The sequence below is a fragment of the Lepisma saccharinum genome, chromosome 19, assembly GCF_977018435.1.
Source record: "Lepisma saccharinum chromosome 19, izLepSacc3.1, whole genome shotgun sequence".
NCBI lineage: Eukaryota > Metazoa > Arthropoda > Insecta > Zygentoma > Lepismatidae > Lepisma > Lepisma saccharinum.
In genome coordinates this window covers 68660008-68683892 of record NC_139247.1, presented here as the reverse complement: position 1 = coordinate 68683892, position 23885 = coordinate 68660008, and the positions used below count along the sequence as shown (strand labels likewise).

Genomic DNA, 23885 nt, shown 5'->3' with positions numbered 1-23885 from the left:
TCCTCAGGAAATCCCAACGTCCTGGCTGTAACTGATATTAAGGAGAACAAACTCCACATTGGCTGTAGTGTTAGTCAAGTCTTTTAAGGGGTTTGACGGTAAGCCAGTAGTGTTTTTTTATCGTATTTAACACATTACAACTATTACGTATTTGAAAAACGGTATTTAAATAGTTTTGCAGGTTATCAAAGCTCTGGCGGCTGTAACGACTGCCTTACGACAGCGCTGTACTTTCGGCCTATGTTACAGCAAAAACGGGACAGCTATTTTCGTACGCTCAGGCGTACTCGTGACGTCACATCTCTGTGCTGTTCGTAGAATGATAATGGCGCCGGTAATCGCTTGGGATGTTAAACACACTCTCTATTTGTTATTTTAAGTGTCGCTTTTCTACCCCTTGATTTAATCGCGACGATGTGGATGAATAATGTACTGATGAAACTGTTGAGACATCATGTCTGATCAGGCTTCGAACCTCTGACACCTTTGATACTCTACAAATATCTCATAAAAGTAACAAATGAATTCCTTTACATACATATACGTATGTATATGCATGCATGTAAATATAAAATACACAGGGTGTCCCAAAAGTGTGCACCAATGGGAGAAAAACAATTAGAAAAACAGAGTTTGTTCAAAGTGTACGTCATTGTGTTTGGTTTGCTTTGAGTTTTAAGCACACTATATGCACAAAAGGCTAATCAGGACTGGATCTACAATTTAAAGTGAAATCCAAACCCCTAAGTGCTCCACCGGGCATCGACCCCTTCATTACAAGGTGACGACGTTACCAATGACCCCCCGTCATTGTATTGCACACGCAGTTGAACATTGTTACAGAAATTTGCTGACATGCCTCCACACTTGCGTTCTTTAAGACCACCTTTTGACTGATTGATTGATTTGCTTTATTGTACTTCGCTCTTTGTGCCATTTTGGCTCATTTGCGAAGATGGGGATGAGTGATATGATGAAATTGATGAATGGACGCTCACAAATCCATGCCCAGGCCGGGATTCGAACCCGGGACCCCTGGCGTGCTTACCACTCCGTGAGATCTAGGTTCCTTAGGGACTATTTCATTCATCCTCAGCGGTAGAGTCCAATATGCAGGAAAATATGTGTCAAGGTAATGTCGCACTGTAAAGACGTAATGTGGAGGTGCGCCATCCTGTTGAAAGCTCCTATCGGTTCAGACTTACAGGACACCCTGTAGAGTATAGCGGTGTGAGAGAGGTAGTTTTTGATTCCATATATATAAGCTACCAAAACAGGCAGAAACTTGACATTTATACCTAAGAAATCTCAAACATTCTTCTTTCAGTTTCACTAGGCCTCATATTAACATTTTGAATATATTTGTTGTAATATATATATTTTTGTAACGAATGGCAAAAACGTACCATTCTTGATGTCGTGTACCCACTAAAATTCTGTTAGTATTGCACGTCGACGGCTTGTACAATTTTAAACAACCTTCCAATCCACACGAACTCTCGTACATTCTCCAAAACGTGAGAAGTGGAACCGGGGAGACTAAATTTAAGGGGCTTTATTCTTCGGTTTTCCTTGACTCATGAGAAAAATCTCGACAGCGTGTTTTCTCTCTCTCTCTCTCTCTCTCTCACCCACTCTGATCCTCTTTCGTGAATTAGTTTTTTCCCTGAGCCTAGCGACCACAACCCAATTTTCCACGGGATGCCAATTTATCTACGGCCGTCGATTTAACCCCCCACCCACCCCCGTTGATCGGTGCGCTAACCAGGCTGCTGCCTCCATTATTTCAGGGGTGATTTCTTTTACGCCATCGAACCTGCTTTCAATATATCGAAGGGCCCTTGACCTCCTGACGTGCTCCGGTCAATGGGATCATTCCGAATCGCGCTGTTCATCTTATTCCTAAAGCTTGTATTTCTTCCAAGATAGAAGAGGCCTCTCTGCATTCCCTGCTAACTCTTTAGCAAGTGTTGCCACCTGCAACCCATAAAGCCCGACCGGCCGAGAATAAACTTTAGGAAACCCAGACTTTTCGCCTCCAGTTGTGGGAGTTTCAAAGGGGGGGGAGGAAGTGGTGTTGCTACAAGCCTGATTTTTGTCGAGTCTTACACGACACCACTTGCTGTCAACATGCACCCTTCGCTTGCATTTAATATGAGGCCCATCCGCTTGTTATGCGGAGGCAACCATTACGCTTCGCCGAGCTTGGCCTTCATGAGGGTGCCACCTGTTTCGAAAGCAACGCGGAACGAAAAATTTGGCAACGTCGAATACCACGAGAATTTCCCTTGGCCTAACAGGCCTTAGGCGTAACTTTGCGAGAGCATGGGGGCCCTACCCCCACCCAAACCAGGGGCGATTCCTCCATGCAGGAAGTGAGGAACTTCCTACAGTTCATTTACACTTATTTCCAGTTTTCTACTTTTTTAGGAGTTTAATGCACGTTATTAAATTATGAGCGCAATATGCGTACATTTTACTAGGTTTGCTACTGTTCGCTGTCACTCGCTTGCTCATGGCTTGCCCCATCTGCCACCCAAAGACGACAGTTGCTCCTGCTGCTGAGGAACCTTGATCTTCCACCTACAGAGGGATGGGCGAGGGGTTTGGAAGGGAGGGGGACGGGGTTGCTCGGTTAAATAGCCAGCGAGAAAGCATCGAGGGCTTCCTACATTCAGTGATGCCAACCCTGGATTATTGTTCTAAACCTAACATAATTTGAACTTCGCTGGCATCCGGTACCCTGTGTTTGGCAAAGTGCTCTAAATGCGCGTCTTTGGGAGACAGATAAATTTAATACAAAGGAAAATACTTTGAGGAAATATATATTTATATCTCATTTGTACTTCTCTAGCGGGCTTGTTTGAAACAAGAGAAAGTATGTCGACTAAAGGACAAGGTTTTACAATCACATCCCGGTCCATCCTCTTGTTTTATCTTTTCTTTACACTCCCCGATTAGGAAATGTACATTTTATGAAAGGAAATCGGTAGAAAGTTGGAGGTCACAAATAAAACATACGGGCCGCCGTTCCCAATCGTCGAATTTTCTCCAACTTTTTCAAGCACATTATAGATTGTAATTGATTTGATGGACGCAATTCTCAATGTTGCTTAACTGTAGTAAATAATGGATAACCCAAGTTCCACAACTCCAAAATAGCTGCATAAATTGAACTTAAAACTACATAATTAATTGCATTTAGCATAATTTAAGAGTTGAAACGGCAATTCTTCTTATCAGGAGGTTGGCAACGATGTCCTCAATACACGCGACAACAGGCAAGGAGGACCCCAAGAACGTCGAACCACAGATAGACGCATATACATAATATCTGTGGTCGAACCAGCTTGGTTCACTCAAAAGTTCGAGGTTGTTACCGAAACAAGTGGCGCGGTGTGTGAATTTTTGCAAGCTAACTAGGCCCATACTCAGGATTCTTTTTATTATTTTAGTGGAGGAAGATTCGAAATACTGGTGGAGTATTAGATGCGACAACGACGCTATGGTAGTATTGCAGCTGGACATTGCAGAGTTGGGAAAAAATTAAAACTCCCCATATACCCCCCCTCCCCTTTTCCCAACCAGACAAACAAGCAGCAACGCAATCGCTAACAGACCAAGGCTGTCACACAGAGTACAGTTTGGTGCGTCCTGTTTACACTCAATTCTCGGAAGTATTAGAATAGTACTGTATTCCGCAAATTGTCATATTTTCAAATTTCCTTTAATTTTCTTTTACCAGTATCATTGAACAGCCACGATAATTCTATATTTAGAAAATAATATATTTATAAATTAAATGCTGTAGGCCTATGTATTAGCAATGATTCTTGTAATGAATTTAAATCGGATATCGGGACGTCTGGTAGCCTCCCACCAATTGTTAAAAAATTAAAACGACCAAATATTGCAGACTGCAGACTTCTGGAGCTTCCTTATCTCCACAAACAACCCATTCGTTTACGCAAGAGAAAAATCGAAATTCTTTCATAATCTGAAAATTGTCAATGTTATATTTTCGTATGCATTTTTAGGTTCACATGTAAATATTTTATTGTTAGAGGGGCATGGCGCCCTTGGGTACAGGGTTGTAGCTAACATTCTAAATGCAGTGGACAGTACAAGTGATGCGTGTGCCTGTTTAATTGAACATATTTTCAAAGTACTTTCTTTGTTCTCTCTTTTGGTCTGTTGATCATAACTTCCTATACCTAAGAAAAGCCACGAGTCGCTACTGACCCAAACACACAAAAAAATTGCAAGTTTATTAAAATTTACAAGTTAATGGTACTTTTCTTAACTTCCTCGAACCTATGAATTCGCAAATTTAAGTTATTAAGCAAAATAGTCCTAAACGCTATTTTTATGTAATAGAAAACGTTTTAATTCTATCCCCCGCCCCCAAGTTAGGTCCCACGTTACGCCCATGCTGCAGCCTGTACAGTCAAGGGCAAAGATAATAGTAGGCGAATTGTCCATCACTAGTTTCATTACTCTTTATTCCACACCCTGTGTTGTTTTAAAGAATGCATTTCTGTTGATACAAAGCAGATGTTGTTCTCTGCCTAATTATGTTTTTACTTCAATTGATGATCATCACATTGCGGAAAACGGACTGAATGGAAATGGTGATGGACAATTTGCCTACTATTTCTTTCGCCGTTGGGTGTACCAGAAAGTGCCTCCAGCAAGCTCCGTAATTGATTGATTTGATTTTTTTAACGTCGCATTTGTGCCACTGTAGACTAATCGCGACTCTGGGGATGAATGGTACTAAGATGATTTGATTTGTTGTTTTAAAGTCCACTTTATGCACAGATAGGCTAATCAGGACAGGACCTACAGTTTACAGTAGGGTCCGAACTACTGTGTCATGTGCCTTCACCGGTATATCAAACCCGGGACTCCTTGAACAAGGCAGCGACATTAAAACTACGCCATCGGAGATGCCCTGGTACTAAGGTGAAATGGTTGAATGGACACTCACAAAGGCATAAGGATGACGTAAAGCAAGCCCTATGAGAAAAAAGGCATTATAGAACAAATTCTTAACTTAGTTATAGTTCTGCACTAAAATACCTAAAATACGCATACAAAGGTACAAAATATGCAATAAATATGCACCTTAGAAAACATCTTATTTTTTTAATGTTTTTTTTTCAGTTCCTGCAAAAACTCTACATGTAAACAGATTTGAGCTCCTAAGATTTGGCATGTAATAAATGTAAAATTTGAAGTTCTGAATTCTTTCACACATTCTTATTTACTTCATTCTGCTATTTTACGAATGAATTAAAAATTACATTCTTACAGTTCATAATTGCACCTGATTACAACATGGTGTCTGAAATTTTCAACCCTGAAACTCCTTCTGTTTTTGGCAATATTTATTTTGGGTTTGCTCTATTTCACAAGATACAATTGGTCAATATTTTAAGGCAACAACATTTGACACGTCTAGTTCTATAGACTGTCCATTGCATTGGACACAGTGGCGGCAAGGGGAGCATTTGCCCCCCTAGTTTTTCCCACTTTTGCCCCCATATTATGCTAATTTTTTTCTATAAAGGGAAATGTACTGTCTTTGCCCCCTCCCCCGGTTTTGGAACCCAATCGCAGCCACTGATTGGACATATACCTTACTGAATACTCTAACATCAAGTGTAAATAGTTATTGGAGAATATGAGGCAAATACATCCATACATCACCCCTGGCAAACAGAAGATGCTCCTGGTGTTTCTATTGGTGCACATGACAGGGGTGTCCTGTTCAGGGTCTCCCTTAGGCGCAACCCTAGGGCCTGAGCCAGTGATCTTGCTATATGTCCTGTACGGTTTCAATATTAGGCTGACTTGTGAGGAGAAATATAACGCATTGTAAGTGAATTTGGTGTAGCTCGCGCGGTAAGCCAAGAAGCCTCGCCCACAATCAGCCCAGAAAGGATAATTTATTTTCTAAAAGTGCAACATGTTTCCCTTTCATCCAAATTTTCCCTTGAATTTAGATTTTTTTAAAAAAAATAATGAAACTTTTATAATTCTTATAAGTAGCAGATAAATACTAATTATATTGCTAGATTTACTCCGCTTTTCTGCCACTTTTGGCAAATCGCGAAGATGTAGATAAAAAAAGTGTTGTTGACTTTTGAGCGCCTTCTCAAAAGGTCAACCATTACACCCAAGAACTCTAATACACACATGCGAGCAAACACACACAATGTAATAAACCCGTGACACAACAGCCCTTGAGGTCCAAGGTCTACCTACCTACCACTCTCACATGCCTCAGCAGAGGAGGAAGATCATCCAAACAGTTATGGGGGGAACGAGTGGTCAGCACGAAGAAACCCTAGTCCTTGTTGTAGGTTTCCATGAGCTGGTTACTCTTCGTAGCTCCCCAATACCTACAAACAACCCCACTCACCAATATACATCCAAATACATGCATGCATACATAATATACATTACATATGAATGAATTTTGGAACGGCTCCCCCAGTTATCGACTGTGGTAGTTCTTGCTTCGTATGTTTTTAAATCAAATCCATAGGTGTTTAATTACGCTGGGGAACAGTAAAAGTGCGGCACAGTGTTTGAGAGCTAATTTAGGGCGATTTCATGCTGGTGAATAATGATATAATAATATATTTCCTGAATTGGCTCTAATTTATGAAATAAATGCAATTAAATCAAAATGGCGGAAACATAAGACATACATATAAATGAACTCCCAACAACAATTTAATAGTTCTTTTTGTGATTACAATAATTATTATAAAAATAAATTTATATGTACCTATGATCATAATAATTAAGAAAATATGTACACAATGAAGTAACAAACTATGTGAAACGTTTTCTATACGATTTCCTGCTGTATTGCTTTTTAGGACAATCCCTCCGTAAGCTCCAACAGCAGTCGGCCATCATGTGGCGATCCCACCGTCCCTGGTACCTTTCTTCCCTTATCCTTATATCCTGATGGAACCTTTCTCCCCGTTTTTCACTAAAATCACCAAGGTTCTCAGGGAATCTGTCAATGTAGCTATGTAGAAAATGTATCTTCACACTGATATTAGTTCCCAATTTCTAAAAATTTTTCAACATATTTCCAACTATATCGCGGGTAGTTTTCTGCTCTGTGATTCCCCCAAACGTTTTTGACGACGTACACAAAGCTCAGCCAGGCCTCAGATTCGATGTAAGACATGTAAGTTGTAAAATTGGCATCATTTATAAGTGTACGAATTTGTGGTCCGTCAAAGATTCCTGCCTTCAATACTTAGTCCTGGAAAAGTGTGACATATATATTTGAAACAATCAACACTTGTATCTGAGGCCTTGACAAACTGTTTTATCAACCCAAGTTTAATATGCAGTGGCGGAAGGATGATTTTGTCCCTATCTATCAGCGGTTCGTGAATGATATTAGCTTTTCCCACTGTAATATTTTCCCTTGGGGCCCAAACTTTTATCGTCCAATGCTTTTCTCTATCACGACTATCCCACAAACATAGGAGATATATTGCCTAGCAATGCTTCATAAGTTGCCTAGCAACAATTTAAAAATATATTCATAAGTTTTTTAATGGGAATTTCAGCCCATTATCAAATTTTGATATTACCGAGAAAAGCGTAGAGTAATTTTACCTCCTACATTTTCCAAGGTGTGTTTATTTTTTAAACTGGACTCAATTCAACTGAACCAATCATACAATTGGCAATCACAGCTGTTTTGTGTGCTGAAACTGTTATTAAACTTTATGTCACAAACTAATTTTTTTTTTGTTCCCCAGTGTTATCCACTATTGTCACCAAAATAACACCAGAAATAGAGAGAGTATAAAGAGGGCAGGCTGAATTCCGTAGCGGAGTGGATAGCGTAGCGAGCTACGACGCCAGGGGTCGCCTGTTCGAATCCCGGACTGGGCATGGATGTTCTTTATGACTGTCCCATCATCAATATCATCCAGTGGCGGCAATTAGGGGGAGCGAGGTGGGCAGTTGACTACTCCCCACTATGCTAAACCTTATCTAAAAAGGGAATGTAAAACAGTCCCCCCCCCCGTTTTGGCACCTTGCCCCCCTAGTTTTGGAACCCAATCGCGGCCACTAATGTCATCACATCATCACTTATTGTCATCTTCGCGATTAGCCAAAAGTAGCAAAAAACTAAGTAAATTAAACCAAATCAATCAATATAAACAGAGCATGCCACTACACATCAGGCGTAACGGCAAAAAAAAGGGGGGGATGATTTGGTTGCATTCGGTGATCGTGAAACACGCTGGTACGCGCCACTGTGACCGCCCACGATATTAAAATGGTGTTGTTCCCTCAGCCATCTTCTGGTCGTGAACGCAAGTGTAGAAGTGTACGTACCGGATTTTTTTTTACCACAACGTTTTAGAGATTTCATATACAAGCAACACGCCTTACGCTTTGAGAAATTATATTCAGTCAAAGTAAAAACCTAACGACCTGCAAGGTGTGGCGGGAATATAATTCAACCTGAATTTCCTTTCCGCTGAAAAGGTGGGCAGGTTGCATGATATCCGAGTTGCATGCTACCTCCCCACCACCCTTTCCCTCCCATGCTTTCCGTGTCCTATATCGGTTTAAGATTTCAGACAGATGTCAACTTGTCCACCTGAAAAATTGAATGCCGGGAACCTCACCGCTAAGCGCCACGCATACGCTTCTCAGTAAGCGAAACGTGTTTTTATATCGGAAATGACGTAGATGTCCAAAAAATGAAAAACAGAAGGGAGTGAAGTGACGCAGCCCCCCTTCTTCCAAAAACGCGAGTGGGAGGAAAAGGAACGTTAGTTGTTTCGTATTGAATTTCTGCACAAAACTTTGCTTTCAATGCAACCGTGCATAGATCTTAATCAGTACGTACTCGGCCACTTTGGTTCCTCCATCATGTAGTGGTAACGCAGACGCATTGTAATCAAGGGGTCCTGGTTTCGAATACCTGCCTGGGCACTGGGCATACGTTTTTCTTCATCAGTTTTATTATATCATCACTAGAACTCAGATTTTAGGATTTTAACCTATTTTTTCCTTTAAAGGTATATAAGTAATAATAAGTCATGTCAGCGTTCCGTTAAAAAATGCAAAAACTGATAATGTTTTATATTGCCTGCAACGTGCCACCACTCGTAACTCCAGGGTATGGAGATCCGATTTGGCAACACACCGCTCCTTGCTCCGGCTGGTCAGTTGGGAGCACCAGTTCTCACCCAGGGTTCGGGATTAAGACGATCCACCCTTACTCCAGGAAGGAAACCACCGAATTGCGACACGTGACAGTAAATAAAATTCCAAATACTTCATAATTAAATTGTCCAAACTCTTTAATTACGATTCGCGCGCGTACATACTGATTCGCAAAAGTTAAAATTGGATTTTGTTGGGTCATGCACGCTCGTAGGCAGTGATAAGCAACTTATTTAACACGAGGATCCGCGCACCGCCTTCACAGTTAATAGCAAGACCTCAACTGCTACCTCAAGCGCGAGGCGCAGCATAACAGATTGTTCTATCTTACAATAATACAACTCATAATATAAAATAACACAAGAAAACTGATAATTTATATAACATATAAATGTTAATTAGCGATAGTAAGCTAAAGTTCAGGTTCGCAACAAATAAAAATGCCAACGTGGAAGTTTTTACATCGCCAAAAACACGTAGCGTGGTTCCCCCACTCCTAACATAAACAGCCAATAGGAAAACGATATTTTATTGAAAACGAGGGAGAAATACTTTGCTCTCGTATTAAACTATATAGAAATAACTAAACTGATTTTATCAAATAATTCATATTTGCCCTTGCACATAAAAATGATTAAATAAAGATTTAGTTTATAACGAAGACAAATTACTTCAATCTTGCACATTGTTGAACAAAAATCGATATTAAGAAGAAATGTATTTAGCTTGTGCTTAAACAACAAAATTTGCTTGGAAGATAGTAATAATCCTAGCCATTTTGGATTTGAAAACCAATGAAAACGTTGCATATATTATTTGGAATAATTATTAGCCTATAAATTCTGAATAAATGTTGCAAAAATATGCGAATAATATTATAACATAAGATGAAACGTAAATATATGCATGAATTTTGAAAACAATTAAGTATAAATAATTTAATCCAAGTTCTTAACTTGAAAGTATAGGAATAACATAAATGCCAATATACGACTGAAATCTGCCTAACATGGCGGTCGTTACATGCCTAAAAAAAACAAATTTGGTTGTTAGAACCTATATTAGGTTTATGTGCCTAAATCAAGCCTATTTTTAGGTTTTTATATATATTTTTAAAGTTTTTACAGGATTTCTATGTCACGCAGAGACATTTGCTTTGTTTGGTCACGAAAAAATTCAATGACGAACGTGTTTGAAACGTACTCTCTGTCGATTTCCCTTCCTCAAAGTCCATGGTGATTTTTCAAAGCTCTAAACAAAGCAAAATGTCTGGTGCCACTGTTACCTGTACAATCCAAAATGGTCTGATCTGTGCTCACTTTCGCGTCACACTGGTGTTTCGTTGCATTCATGCCTTGCAAACTAACATTACGGCATTGAAGTTTGCACCACTGACTATTTTTTTTTTTGAAAGATTATTTTCAGAATATAGTAAGATGATATTCACAGACAAAATTGACTGTGGATAACATGAATAAAGATTGTTACCTAACTATACGGCGAAGAGTGGATTTTAATAGCACATTTCCAATGGTAAGTTCTGCCATCGCCGTAGGGTTAGGCAACACGCATAACGTTATGCAAGGTAGTCCGTATTTTAGGATATAGGTGTCCCATTTTCATTGCCGGTGACTATACCTAATCAGCATTTTTCAGGAATTTTGAATTATTTTAGGTTTTTTTTAAAGTTACTTCAGGATTTTTTGATCCTAACTTTAGATTTGTCGGACCTATTTTAGGATTTTTAGAACCTAATTTATGGTTTTTAGAACCTATTTTAGGATTTTTAGAGCCTATTTTAGGAACGTAAAAGCACACTTTTTAGAACCTAAGAATCCAAGGTCTAGTCATCACTCATCCTCATCTTCCCGATCAGCCGAAAGTGACAGAAAAGTAATCGGGAATCTCTGGAGCAAGGCCTCGCATAAAAGTAAAGATAGCCAGTGGGCGGAGCGAAGCAGTACACGCTGCTGCAAAGGCTGGGAGATGCAGCCCCCCCCCCACGCTACCCAGTTCCCTCGCACGTGTTCATTGGTCGAGCCCTCTCTAGTCACAACTTGCACAGACTTGCTTTCGTTCGCTAGCTCCAGAGATTCCCTGGACAGATTATACATGTATAATTCAATCAATCGACGAAAAGCCCCACAGTCGTTCAGATACAACTTTAAACTGTCAGTGAACTTTGACAAACTTTTGGTACTCCATTATCCAAAATTCGAATCAACAAAAACAAGCATCTTTTAACATGATTTCAAGGGGAATACACTTTTGTTCGAATTAACAGTTATTCGAATTATCCAACTTCGAATTAAAAATAATCTCTGGTAAACAGTTCGAAGTAAAGATTGACATTTTTTAAATATATTTTCAAGGGTTTTCTTTACCAAGCCCATTTTGCCAGATAAGTTCCTTGCTACCGGGCCAATTTTAAGCAAAATGCAGAGTTTCATTTAGATAACTGTAGATCGGAGGCTAATTGCCCTAGACAGAGGAATGATATATTGTTATACGCGGAATGAACTATACATTCGGACTACATACAATGTATGTACATTGAGTGTATACATGGATGCGGGAGGAGGGGAGGAACCGGAAAATTCCAAAATTTCTGAAGAAAAATGCCCCTTCCCCCCTCCGCCCCTGGACAACAAAGTACAGGACATTGTGAAAATACACATGAAAATGATCGCAGGCATATTTGGAACAAGAAAATAATTATCATACGAGTAATAGAACACAACTTGTAACCCCGAAAAGACATGTCTATGCGCCACTGACTGAGTTTCAAAGGAAGCTGCCATTTTCCCTGCATTTTCCTCCCCCTTTTATGGGAGAAAGAGTCTTTACGGTGCAGTATATGTGTTAACAATAATATAAAAGAAGAAAATCGAAATTCCAGCGAAAAATAGCGACATTATGACGTAAAAACTACGACCTTGTCTAGGTATCTATATATAGATAGCTGGTAAACAAGGGGTATACCTAGAGGTATCTATTTATAGATAGCTGGTAAACAAAAGGTTAAAGACCCTACCGCCACATAGTACCGGTTATAGAGAATTGGAGTGAATTAAAATAATTTGGTACACCAGGGATTATTAGAAGGACACTATTACTGTTTATGAGTGTTTGAAACCTTCATATTCACAGTTTTTTAATTTCACATTCCATTTGTTCTTAATTTTCTCTTTTCCTATTCGATTGGTTCCATGAGAAAATTTTATAGAACTATCTATCCTTCCTCCATACACACAAATATTTCTCTTCTGCAATACGCTCTTGCAGGCAGGGTCTGGGAGAAGGAAGGTTTTCTGACTCCCCTCGATAAGGAGAATACGTCTGCTTATTTATTACTTTTATCTTTCTCTTTCCTCTTCCTTACACATTCTTTTGTCAGTTTTTATTATCTTCTGTCGTGCTTACTTCCTGTCCTCATAACCACTTCTTTTTCCTATTCTCTAACAGTTTCTTCTTTCTCTTTTGTTCGTGTGTGCGTGTAGCTTCTTTATTTCTCCACCTTTTTCCTTATCTCTCTCGGTTCTTTGTATTTCTTCTTGTTCCTCTTTCTCTCTCACCTTTATTTCTCATCGTTCTCCTTTCTCATTCTGTCTTCTCTTTTTGTGTATATCGCTCCTATATTTCATTTTCCTTTCCTCTCTTTCTCACTTTTCACATCTCTTTCATTCTTTCTCTCTGTGTCTGGTTTCTCTATTTCTTTATTATCTGTTTTCTCTCTCTGACTCTGCCTTTTCAGCTTCCCTTCCTTCTTTCTCTCTACAAAAAATATAACATGATTCCTGTTCGGTTCGAATACAATCTAACTGAACTTTATTTTTGTTATTAATAATTACAACCTTTCTACTTTTGTGTAACTTGACCGTCACTGACCACCCCGCCTGATAAAGGCTTACAAATTTCTTGCGCCAATTTGTTGCTTTCTGTGGTTATATCTGGACACACGCATGCATGCTTGTCAGCTTCCAACATACACTGACTTTTCTTTAATTGAACGTCCGTCATAACTTGTCTCGTTCTCGAAAGACCTTCTGCACGTACTTTCTTAACCTGTCGCCAGATGTCACCAGTTACGAGAGAAATAATTTTCGCTCACGAATCTGCTCGTTTCGTTTCCAGGTTCCACCGCAAGATGTCAGGCTACCTCGACTACGTCAACTCGTTGGTACACAAGATACGAGAAGAGTACCGGACTCGCAGAGCGGAAGACAACGAAGTAGAACGGAGGACTCACGACGGAACAAGCAGGGCGCGTAAGTACAAATTGGTTTCCAAGTTTATTCACCAGAACGGTTGACCCGAATTTGCATTCTGGCGGGATATCATCCTTAATGAACTCTGGTGTACCATTTTCCTATTCAAATGAAGAACTTCCCGAGTACTGTGTCGTCTACAGGACACAGGTTCTATACCCGGTGGAGGCACAACGCTTCGGATTCCATTTAAAACGTAGGTCCAGTCGTAATTAACCTATTCATGCATAACCGGACTTAAAGTAGAAACTAAAACTTATTCAAACGAACAATTTTTATGCAGGTTTCTAAATTGTTTTTTATTCCGTAGTTTAGTATTTCGATTTGATTGGTTAATTTTACTTTTTTCTGCCACTCTTGGTTAATCGCTACGATAATGAGAATGAATGATGATACGATGAATCAGAAAGAATACCCGTGCCCAGACCAGGGTTTGAACCCGGGACCTCTGGCGTCGTAGCGAGCTGTGGGCCTCCCTGATGGTGTAATGGTAGCGTCATCGCCTTTAATCAAGGGGCCCCAGGATTGGATACCAAGTGGAGGCACATGCACGGTGCTTTGGATCCCATTTAAACTGTAGGTCAAGTCCAAGTTTGACTACGTGTACATAAAGTGAACTTAAAACAACAACTCGTAGCGCGCTGTGCTAACCACTCTGCCACGGAGGTCGGAGTGAATGCTTTCTTATTGCCTGAAGGGAGCCGTATTGCTTGTCTGTTTGTTTTAAGTCCACTTTACGCACAGATAGGCTAATCGGGACTGGACCTGCATCGAACCACTATGTACCTCCATCAGGTATCGAACCCGGGATCTCTTGATTACAAGCAGGGGTGGCAAGGCAATTTACTCGTTACGTTTTTTACGTGAATTACGCGTAATTTATTAGTAATTTACTTTGCGTAGAAAATCAGTTTTTTGCTCAGATGTAAATAACTCATTTTCTTTTGTAAATTAGTAATATGAAAACTACTTTAATTATACATATTACATTCTAAACTTTAATTTTTTTTACATATTTCAGCACAAAATCGTTATTTTACTGATTTTTTTTTACACAGCCACCTCACGGCCTCACTAACAGATTTTTAAAAATAGAAGTGTTCTTTCATATATTTAAAAATAATTGAAAAACCTGCCTTTGACCAGTACTTGTGCTTATAACGTAACATAACGATTAACAACAATTTATTTTGATTGGATTTCAAAGTTTTAGTAACAGCTTCAAATTCCTTTTTCATGCGTATTATACACTTGCAGGATATCATCCGAAGAAGTCGGTAAACAAACAAGGCAGGGAATCTTTCAGATAACATATTGTTACAAGGTTAGCACATGTGAATACATGTCAACCTTGTCCCCTGCCTCCTTCTCACCTCCCGACCCACACAACCAGTCATTGGAAATCTACCACTGATGGTAAAGTGCTAATAAAGACAGAAGGGTGTGTGTCAATGCTGTGGGTGTGATTTATACAATTTATTTTCTTCTCAGTTTACACCGTCGACCCACTATCACTGGAAGTGGCGCTGGTGAACCTGTGCCCAAGAGAGAACGCGAAGGAGCACCACACAGACAAGTTCGAACTTGTCGTTAGGGATCCTCCAACCCCCGTGCTGAGGAGGGGCCAGAGCTTCCCCGTGGTCATCAGATTCCGAGAGGGGAACTTCAACAGCCAGAGGGACGAGCTCAAACTTATATTTTCTTTCGGTAAGTTTAACGTCCATCCATCGGTTCAACTAACTCCTACATTATTCTCAACTGTGCTTTGTATCGGAAATTTCTGGATAGTGGAAATGTTTCTGTTGTCAAAATTTTCCCTTTCTAATCTTAAAATTTCCTCTTCTAAAACAATGAATTTAAAAATATATTGAGCATTTATCCACATATTTAGATCTAGAAGGGTGTACGAACAATTTTAGGGGGTATGGAGGCAAATTTGGCTTCAAATTAGGTCCTTGCGAACACTTTTATGGGTGCGTGTCATAAAAAAATATTTACTGGTCGTAGATAAATCGGGGCTGGTGACCGACCGTGCCCCCTCGAAAATTACAACTTTCTTTTTTTCAACTTTCAGATTTCGGTGTAATTTTAAAATTTGGAAACCACAAATAAGCGAGATATTTACCCTCAAAATGTGACAACGGACGTCGAATTCCTCGCTACTCTCACCACTTTCGCAACTTATTTGAAGAAATTTTCATCATACACGCAAGAAATCATCGAAACATGTACAACAATAACGCGTAATTATTATCATCATGACCTAATGCTTCAAGATAAATGAAAGCATACAGTTCCCAATCCGTTGTGGCAGTGTGTGAAGTGGAAGACGAATCACAGTCTACTCACCACGAGTGCGTGCCCTGTACATATCGGGTCTCACTTATCGCACAACACTTGATCAACCTTGTGTTTTGTCGTCACGTTAGAATGCTTTTTAATTTTAGGCTAAATGCCTTGCATTTATGCTAATGGAACCTAACCTCATCTGACGTCTGAACGAGAGGTTGCCGTAGTGTTGTGCGATAAGAAAGAAACCCGTCGGAACACGTCTGCCTCTCGTACATTAGCAAGATGTCAATCACGCTGTGGGTCACCATCGCCGATAAATCTGGTACCGTGTAGTTAATTTACTTACAGTTAATTTACTTAAAAATATGAATTTACAAAATTTGCTTTACTTTGAGCCTTCAGGGTGGCTACAAACAAGCAGAAATGAAATTCCCTGACTTTTCCAGGTTTTCCAGGACAAAATTTAAATTTTTCCCTGACAATTACAAACTAAACTAAATCGATGTTTTTGCAAATGGAAATAATAAACTCATACAGATCCACGTATGGTTTTGCTAAGTACCAATATTATCTTCTATTAAATTGACTTAATTTCTCTATTCTCTATGATTTCAATTCAAACTGCAAAATAATGAATTTGGAAAATTATTACAATTCACAAGCTAAGTAAGGATTATGGAATTTTGTCATACGCAGTAAGTTTAAAATAAAATACTTGATTATTTTTAAAGTTACGACTAAATGAGATAAGAGTGATTGATTAAGAAATACAAGTTGTAATTTATCAGTCTCCTTATACATTCTCTGTATTATATGCTGATATTTCCACTGAGGTTTGGAACCCTCTGCTTGCAAAAACTATGAGTGCGGACTCATTTTTCAATGTATAAAGCTACTTCTCTCTTCTCTGTAAAGCAAACAACTTAACTCTTGCATATAAGTGAAACAACTGAATCAAACAAAAGAAAGTGTCATATTTCCTTACATTATCGATGGGATTTCTGCTTCAGTACAGTATATCCAAGTGAAGTGCTGTGAAACTGACAACATGCAGTTATACCATTAATGCTGACGAAAAGGGTATGTAAGTATTAGAAATTTAACGCAAGGAATTTATAGAATTGCATTGTATAGGTACCTGATTTAGCTAACCAACACATTAAAACAGGAACACTCTAATAATAAAAGCTTCTGAAAGTTCATATACGAGGGGCATCCTGAAAAAGCTCCAATAGTGCCTATACGCAACACTAGTGGTCGGAGAGCGACACACACGCATACAGGCAGGAAGAAGTGGCATGTAGCTGTAATCTGGTACAGTTGCAATGTAGCCGGTTTAGGACGATTCTAGGTTAAAGATTGCAGCTCTCATAAAGTCTCTCACCGACTGCGATGTAGCCTACATTGCACGCTCAGAATTTGGCACAGAGCAATCGTGTGAGTTGTGCAGACCGGACGTCGTGCGTGATAGTATGGTCAGACGATGGTGCAGACAATTCACGGAAGGCCAATCGAATGTGCACAACCCCATAGAGCTGAGTACACACGGGCCCTTTGCATCACTTCAGGTGAGAGATCTTAGACCACTCCCTGTACAGCGCTGGCCTTGAATGTACCTACTTTCATCTCTTTGTTTAACTGAAGAGGTTTCTAGCAAGGCAACGATTTGACAGCTACATTGCTGTAGAGATAGTTCCAGTCTTTGCTGTCAGACACATATACCATGGGCATACAAAATTTAGTGCCATGCTGCGACACATGCCAGAACAACGGTGGTGATTATGCCGAAAATTTTTCCCAAAATTCACATTTTCATTTTAGCACATTTTCTGGCAAATATCTAAAATTATACCTTCATGGTGTTTTTAAACTACTGTTTCAAATTGTAAGTCACATGGCTTATGCCTCTTCGCGAGAGTTTGATATCTTGAAAGTTATTTTGGGAAAGTTATTTTCCATACCCCTTTATTAATTTTAAGGTAAGGATTTTAGATAATGGAATTTTGGTGTGGAGTTAGGGCCCCACACTTTCTTGATCACGGCTGAAGTTGGGGGTAATGTGATCAGCACCACACTCCTGGCTACCTTTATCCCTCAAAGTTTCCTCAAGGTACCAGCTTCATATGATGCTGGGTGGGCGCCGTAGCAGTTTGAATAGGTGGAAAACATCCCGGTTCTCCCCCGCAGGGGATCGACCCCGGGTCTCTCACATAGTAGTCAGATGCCCTAACGACTGAGCTCCATTATTACTCACTCGACAAATGCCGATAGTGCGCACTTAGCTTGGTAATTCAAAACATATCTCGTGCGACAAATTCGAAGATGTGGCTCCTGTCTGACGGTAGATACACACTCGATCTCCTGTTAGAACCCTGCCACTTTGCTCTGTGATGCAAATGGTTTTGATAGAAGTTGAAAAAATCGTGGGAAATAAATGATTTAATGTGGCTGTCGGAATTATTCCACGTACGTAGAACTCTATAGTTTACTCTTGAGTAAAATGTTGGAAAACTTACATGTTCTATGTACACAAACATGGCCTAGAAAAGACAAGGGTGTTGGATTTCATGGAATTTTTCATTGTTTTAGGGCATTTCTTTAAAAAAAAATCGCTAAAAATGCCTATAATTCGCATTATTTCGATATTTCGAATGGGCGAAAAATGTGTCCAGACATCACTGCACATTCCTAAACATAATTTCGCAGCAATTACCATTTTTCACAGTTTTGGAGTTTGCAAAAAATCAGTGTACCTAGTAATTGGAAATTACTTTCTGGCCACCCCTCGTATAAATCAGTAGATGGAAAGTGAAAATTTAGCAGGGCTCGCAGAGAAAAGTCAATTCTTGAAGAAAGTGATTTGCTGTTATGATTGAATAATTTGAGTAAATATGATATTAGAATATTTACGTATTTATTATTAGTATTTTATTTCATAATATTGGACATTAACTTCACTCAGTGAGAGATTTAAGACCATCTCTCACGAGATTAAACAGACAGGACAGAGGGTGGCGTTAATTTCATTGCAATACTAGTGTTGCAGTATATTTGAGGTTGGGAGCATGCACTTGCCAATTTTTAAAACGTTCATGAATGCAGTTTTATGTTTCACTTTTTCGTGATAGTATTCAATATATATCCCGTTTGGTTGGATTCTTCTTGATATCTAAGAATATTGAAATGTCATTGTAAACGTATGTTAACTTGTGCGAAACCAGTAATACGTCAGGATTATAAAAGAAAGCCTTCGCAAGCACTGCTACATTCAATAAGGTGAAGTGAGCCAGAAGAGTAATAAAATTCCAGCAGCATATTTTCAGTCTAAAGCTCTTCTTGTTTATGCATGCGATTTTTGTTGGATGTTTCAGTCCATTCAATTTCTGTAGCATGTTGTAGTGAGGTACTTTGTCGGGTGGCGATATTCAACAAAAATCGTATGTATCAATGGAACATATTTGTTTCCATGTTCCTTCAGTTTGCCCAACAAAATGCCTTACTACGATGTCCGACAACTATCGGACGGCGCCACCCGCTCTTACCCCTCCATCTGTCGACAGGTCCCCTTACTACTCCCATACGAACAAGAAAAAATGATAATTCAATGCATTTTCCACATAATAACATAATATTTAGAGGCTTAACCTTTACTCCTCCGATGATACCAACCATGGTATCATCAGAGTAAGGTCGTACTGGCCCGATGATACCATATGGTATCATGGTGCTGATTACGAAATGAATGTGCTTTTTGGACCTTCATACTCTTATGTTTGTGTGGAAACTCGGACACAGGTCTGGAGCAAGCCTGGGAAATTCATATTGATGACCAACCTCACCCCCCCCCCCCCCCCGCTCTCTGCAACATATCCATGCCACATTTCCGAACAGAGTTTCTTTCACATTTTGGCTCATTATTCAACTTGTATGGCACCAAAGAACATGAAATATGTTTCATTCTTTTGAGAAATGTTCATTCTTTGAAAAGAATACTAAGGTTTGCGCCTTCTTCCCAAAATAGCGGGAGAAGAGGATGTAAACTCCAGATTTTTATGTTGTTTTTTCATTGAAATTCGGTGGTCGCGCCCACAACCCCCCCCCCCCTTCTTCAGTTCGGTGTTCTGAATTGTACATGGTTGCATGCTATGATGTTTTAGCTGAAAACCAAAACTTATCCGAAGTAGATTGCTCCCATAGTACCCGAGATATAACAATTTTCCTCCAAACATGCAAATTACCTATTTTTCGTAAAAAAAGAAAAATCACATTTTGGTATATTATTCAACTTGTATGGCACCAATGAACATGGAACATGTTTCATTCTCTTGAGAAATGTCCATCCTTTGAAAAGAATACTAAAGTTCGCACCTTCTTCCCAAATAGCGGGAGAAGAGGGGGTAAACTCCAGATTTTTAATTTATTTTTTTTTCATTGAAATTTGGTAGTCGCTCCCCCCAAACCCCCTTTCCTCGGTTCAGCGTTCTGAATTGTACACCGTTGCATTCTCTGATGTTCTAGCTGAAAACCAAAACTTATCCGAAGTAGATTGCTCCCATAGTACCCGAGTTATAACAATTTTCCTCCAAAAATGCAAATAGTTATTTTTCGTAAAAAAAAAATTAAAAAAAATTGGCTTATTATTCAACTTGTATGGCACCCAAGAACATAAAACATGTTTCATTCTCTTGAGAAGTGTCCATTCTTTGAAAATAATACTAAAGTTTGCTACTTCTTCCCAAAATAGCGGGAGAAGTGGGGGCAAACTCCAGATTTTTGTTTTTTCCATTGAAATTCGGGGGACGTGCCCCCCAAAACCCCCTTCCTCGGTCCGGTTTGGAAATTGTACACCGTTGCATGCACTGATGTTTTAGCTGCAAAACAAAAGTTATCCGAAGTAGCTTGCTCCCATAGTGCCCGAGTTATAACAATTTTCGTCAACAGAGTGTTCGAAGTCAATGATGACGAAATTCCCTGACATTTCCCTGACTTTTTTTGACACCTCAAATTCCCTGACTTTTCCCGGTTTTCCAGGTTTTCCAGGTCTGTCGCCACCCTGGCCTTTTCTATTAATTAAACATATAATTTTAAATTTCTTACAGTTCATTACAATTAATCAGCGGAGTACAGATTGAAATGAAATATGATATTTCAGACTCATATACTCTGTTAGAAGAGGAAAACAGAAGCAAGCGCGAGTCAGAAATTGTGTACTGCATTAATGTATGATGTCTATTTCCATGTTTCTTGCAAATTTTGAATGTTTCTTCCTTTCCTCGAAAATTCCCCGTTATTGGGTTCGTTGATTGAGTTAGTGTTTTAAGTCCACTTTATGCACAGTAAGGCTAATTGGGACTGGGCCAACAGTTCAAAGTGGGATCCGAACCACTATGTGCCTCCACCGGGTATCGAACCCGGGACCCCTTGATTACAAGGCGGCGACGCTACCACTGCGCCATTGGGGAGCCCCTCCCCGTTATTGGGACGTTTCCCCTGGGAATGCTGGGAGCATCACTCTCTCAAGAGCAAGTGAACGAGAACAAGTCCTCTGCGCAAGTAGTCACTCGAGAGGACTCGACCAATGAACGCGTGAGAGGGGAATGGATTGCATGGAGGGGGAAACGCTGTTGCTGCTACCAGCAGTTTGCAGCAGAGCCACTGCTTTGCTCCGCCCACTCGCTTTATACGCGTCGTTCTTCACAGGATCCTGGGACGAAGTATAGCGAATGACTTCAACAAAAGCAAGTTCTCATCTCTTTAAAAAATTGCGAGGTGGAAAGTATGGTGAGGAGTATGAAAAGCCCCTGCCTCTTTCTCTCTTGCAAAGGTCATGAACCACTCTTGATGTAGTGGTTAGCCTAGCGCCTCCAAAACCACGGAATCTGGCTTCGAATCCCGTCAATACTGATTTTAAAGTATGTTCTGTATCTCATAAACAGTTATAATTCAAACACCGTGAGATAGATATTGATAATGTTAATAATTTTCAACTTCATGTACAAGGATAATTATTTAAGAACTCTTTTATAGTTCTATAGTTCGAAATGTATCAAATGTATATTTTTAATACATTTGTAAATTTTTTGTAGTTTTAGGTATGTTTGTTAAATTTTTTGGAATGTTCTCTTGTCCAATACTGTGGTTTTGGGTACCTTGTAACATGTAACATTGCTGTACTAAGGCTAAAAATCTGTTCTCGGCAGTTTAAAAACACGTTTAAATATATAAATGAAAAATAAAATAAATGTACTAAAGGATTATTTCAATTTCGCTACAGGTCCCAGTCCGACTGTGGTCAAAGGTACACAGTCAATAATCAACTTCACAGGATCTCAAAATTTCACCGGTCACCGTGATGAGTGGGACGCAAAGCTGGTGGGAACTCATGCTGACTCGATTACACTGGAGGTGAGTACACTTAGGTATCGTGGGGGGGGGGGCTGTCCCCCCTTAATTTGCACCCCGTGTCCACACAAAGTACGAATAAGAACAGTGCTCTTTCAACCAAAGTTAGGATTATATTATGTACTTAAGGGCAGGAGGAAGAGTTTGTGTCCAGCCAGACGCGAGGACCCTATACTGTTCCTCCCCGCCGAGCGGTTAGGACATCGCGCTGCGACGCCAAGGGTCCTGGGTTCGAATCCCGGTCGGGCTTGGTTGTTTGTGAATGTCTATTCATCAATTCCATCATTTCATCACTCATCCCCATCTTCGCAAATTAGCCAAGAGGCACAAAACGCGAAGTAAAATAAACTAAACTAAATCAAATCAAATCAAACTGTTCCTCCCCCTCTGACGTTTCCCCTCGGCGAGCTGGAGAAAGATAAAGCTGTGCGTTGGATGGTTGTAGAAGGGGAAGAAAACTTAGCATTACGCTTATGGGAGTATTGTTGTACTTGTTCTCTTGGAAATTTAAAAATTTCGACTGCGTAGAAAAACAAATGAACGGAATGAGGTCACGTTGAAGATTTCAGTTGTCTGTTGAAAAGTCGAACTCACACATTGATTAGACGTAAGTTTAAGTGGTTGCGTTCTTTTCTCCATAAGGAATATGGGCTTATGAAAAAACTTACTTATCTTGTTTTTCAAATACCGTGACTAGCTTGATAATCAACTTTAAAAACTACTTCCATTTGCAACATGGGGAGAAATTCATATTCCTTTTTACAGCCGTTCTTTTTACTAGCAGTGCCCATTCCGACACCAATGAAATAAATTAACACTTATAGCGAAACTGTTAGTCTTCCCCTTTAATAAACTTGAATTGTATAGGAAATTTACAAACAGGCCACACCCAGAATATTTTTAGTGGGTGTTTGCGGGGGGGGGGGGGTTCGAAAATGTGGAAGAAGAGAGATCATCCTAAATGCTGTTGGAGTATTAGATGTCACGTCCACGGATATGGTAGCAATACAGCAAGACGTACAATTGAATCTGTCATATCGTAATAATCCTCAAATATTGAAAATACATTAGATTGAAACAGCTCAAAATCCCAGACACTGGCTTTCACTTTCCAGACAGGAACTCGACAATAAGGAATGCGGTGTCAGATATTAGCTTTACTGGGTCTCCAATGGCGCAAACAGGTGAAATCCAGGAAGAGAATACAGGTGAGACTCTGCATTGCTTAGTAAAATCTATGACAATAAATATCTGGGACACGCGAGGTCATTAGCTAGTTTTAGAACGAACATTGAGGGGGACAGAACGAGAATTGAGCGAGGAAACGTCGGAGCGAGTTGCCAGTCAAACTCTTGAGATACTGTACAGTCACGATCATAATAAATAAACTCCGAACATTCATCTCCAGGCAGAGACAGGTATATTATTCCATATTACCATGCTGATCCTTTCTTTGAGGGTGTAAAACTCAAGTGTTGTGTTTTGCCATTCTACGTGCATGTTTATCACATCTCGCACATTGCCATTCAGTTCACCATGAGCAGCGAGTATGCCAACAATAAGGATGAATGATGAACGAGCTACACTACCCTAGATTTGATTCCAGTTCCTTGTGGAACGATACGATACAAACAAAGTCGTAACCAGCAGTTTTGTGGCCAGAGATATTAAATTGGAGAAAAATTGTTTCTGACTTCT

At 39.7% G+C, this 23885-nt stretch overlaps 1 protein-coding gene across 1 annotated transcript in view; it reads left to right on the top strand.

Annotated features, from left to right (window-relative positions):
* The first annotated feature begins 53 nt into the window (after window positions 1-53).
* Window positions 54-23885, top strand: part of LOC146003189 (hemocyte protein-glutamine gamma-glutamyltransferase-like) — a 71019-nt gene continuing 47187 nt past the window's right edge. Inside the window, exons 1-4 of the mRNA XM_083141377.1 lie at window positions 54-98; window positions 13360-13493; window positions 14985-15200; window positions 22060-22190. Coding sequence (XP_082997503.1) covers window positions 13373-13493; window positions 14985-15200; window positions 22060-22190 — 468 coding nt within the window. The 5' untranslated portion in view covers window positions 54-98; window positions 13360-13372. The remainder of the gene's footprint in view (window positions 99-13359; window positions 13494-14984; window positions 15201-22059; window positions 22191-23885) is intronic.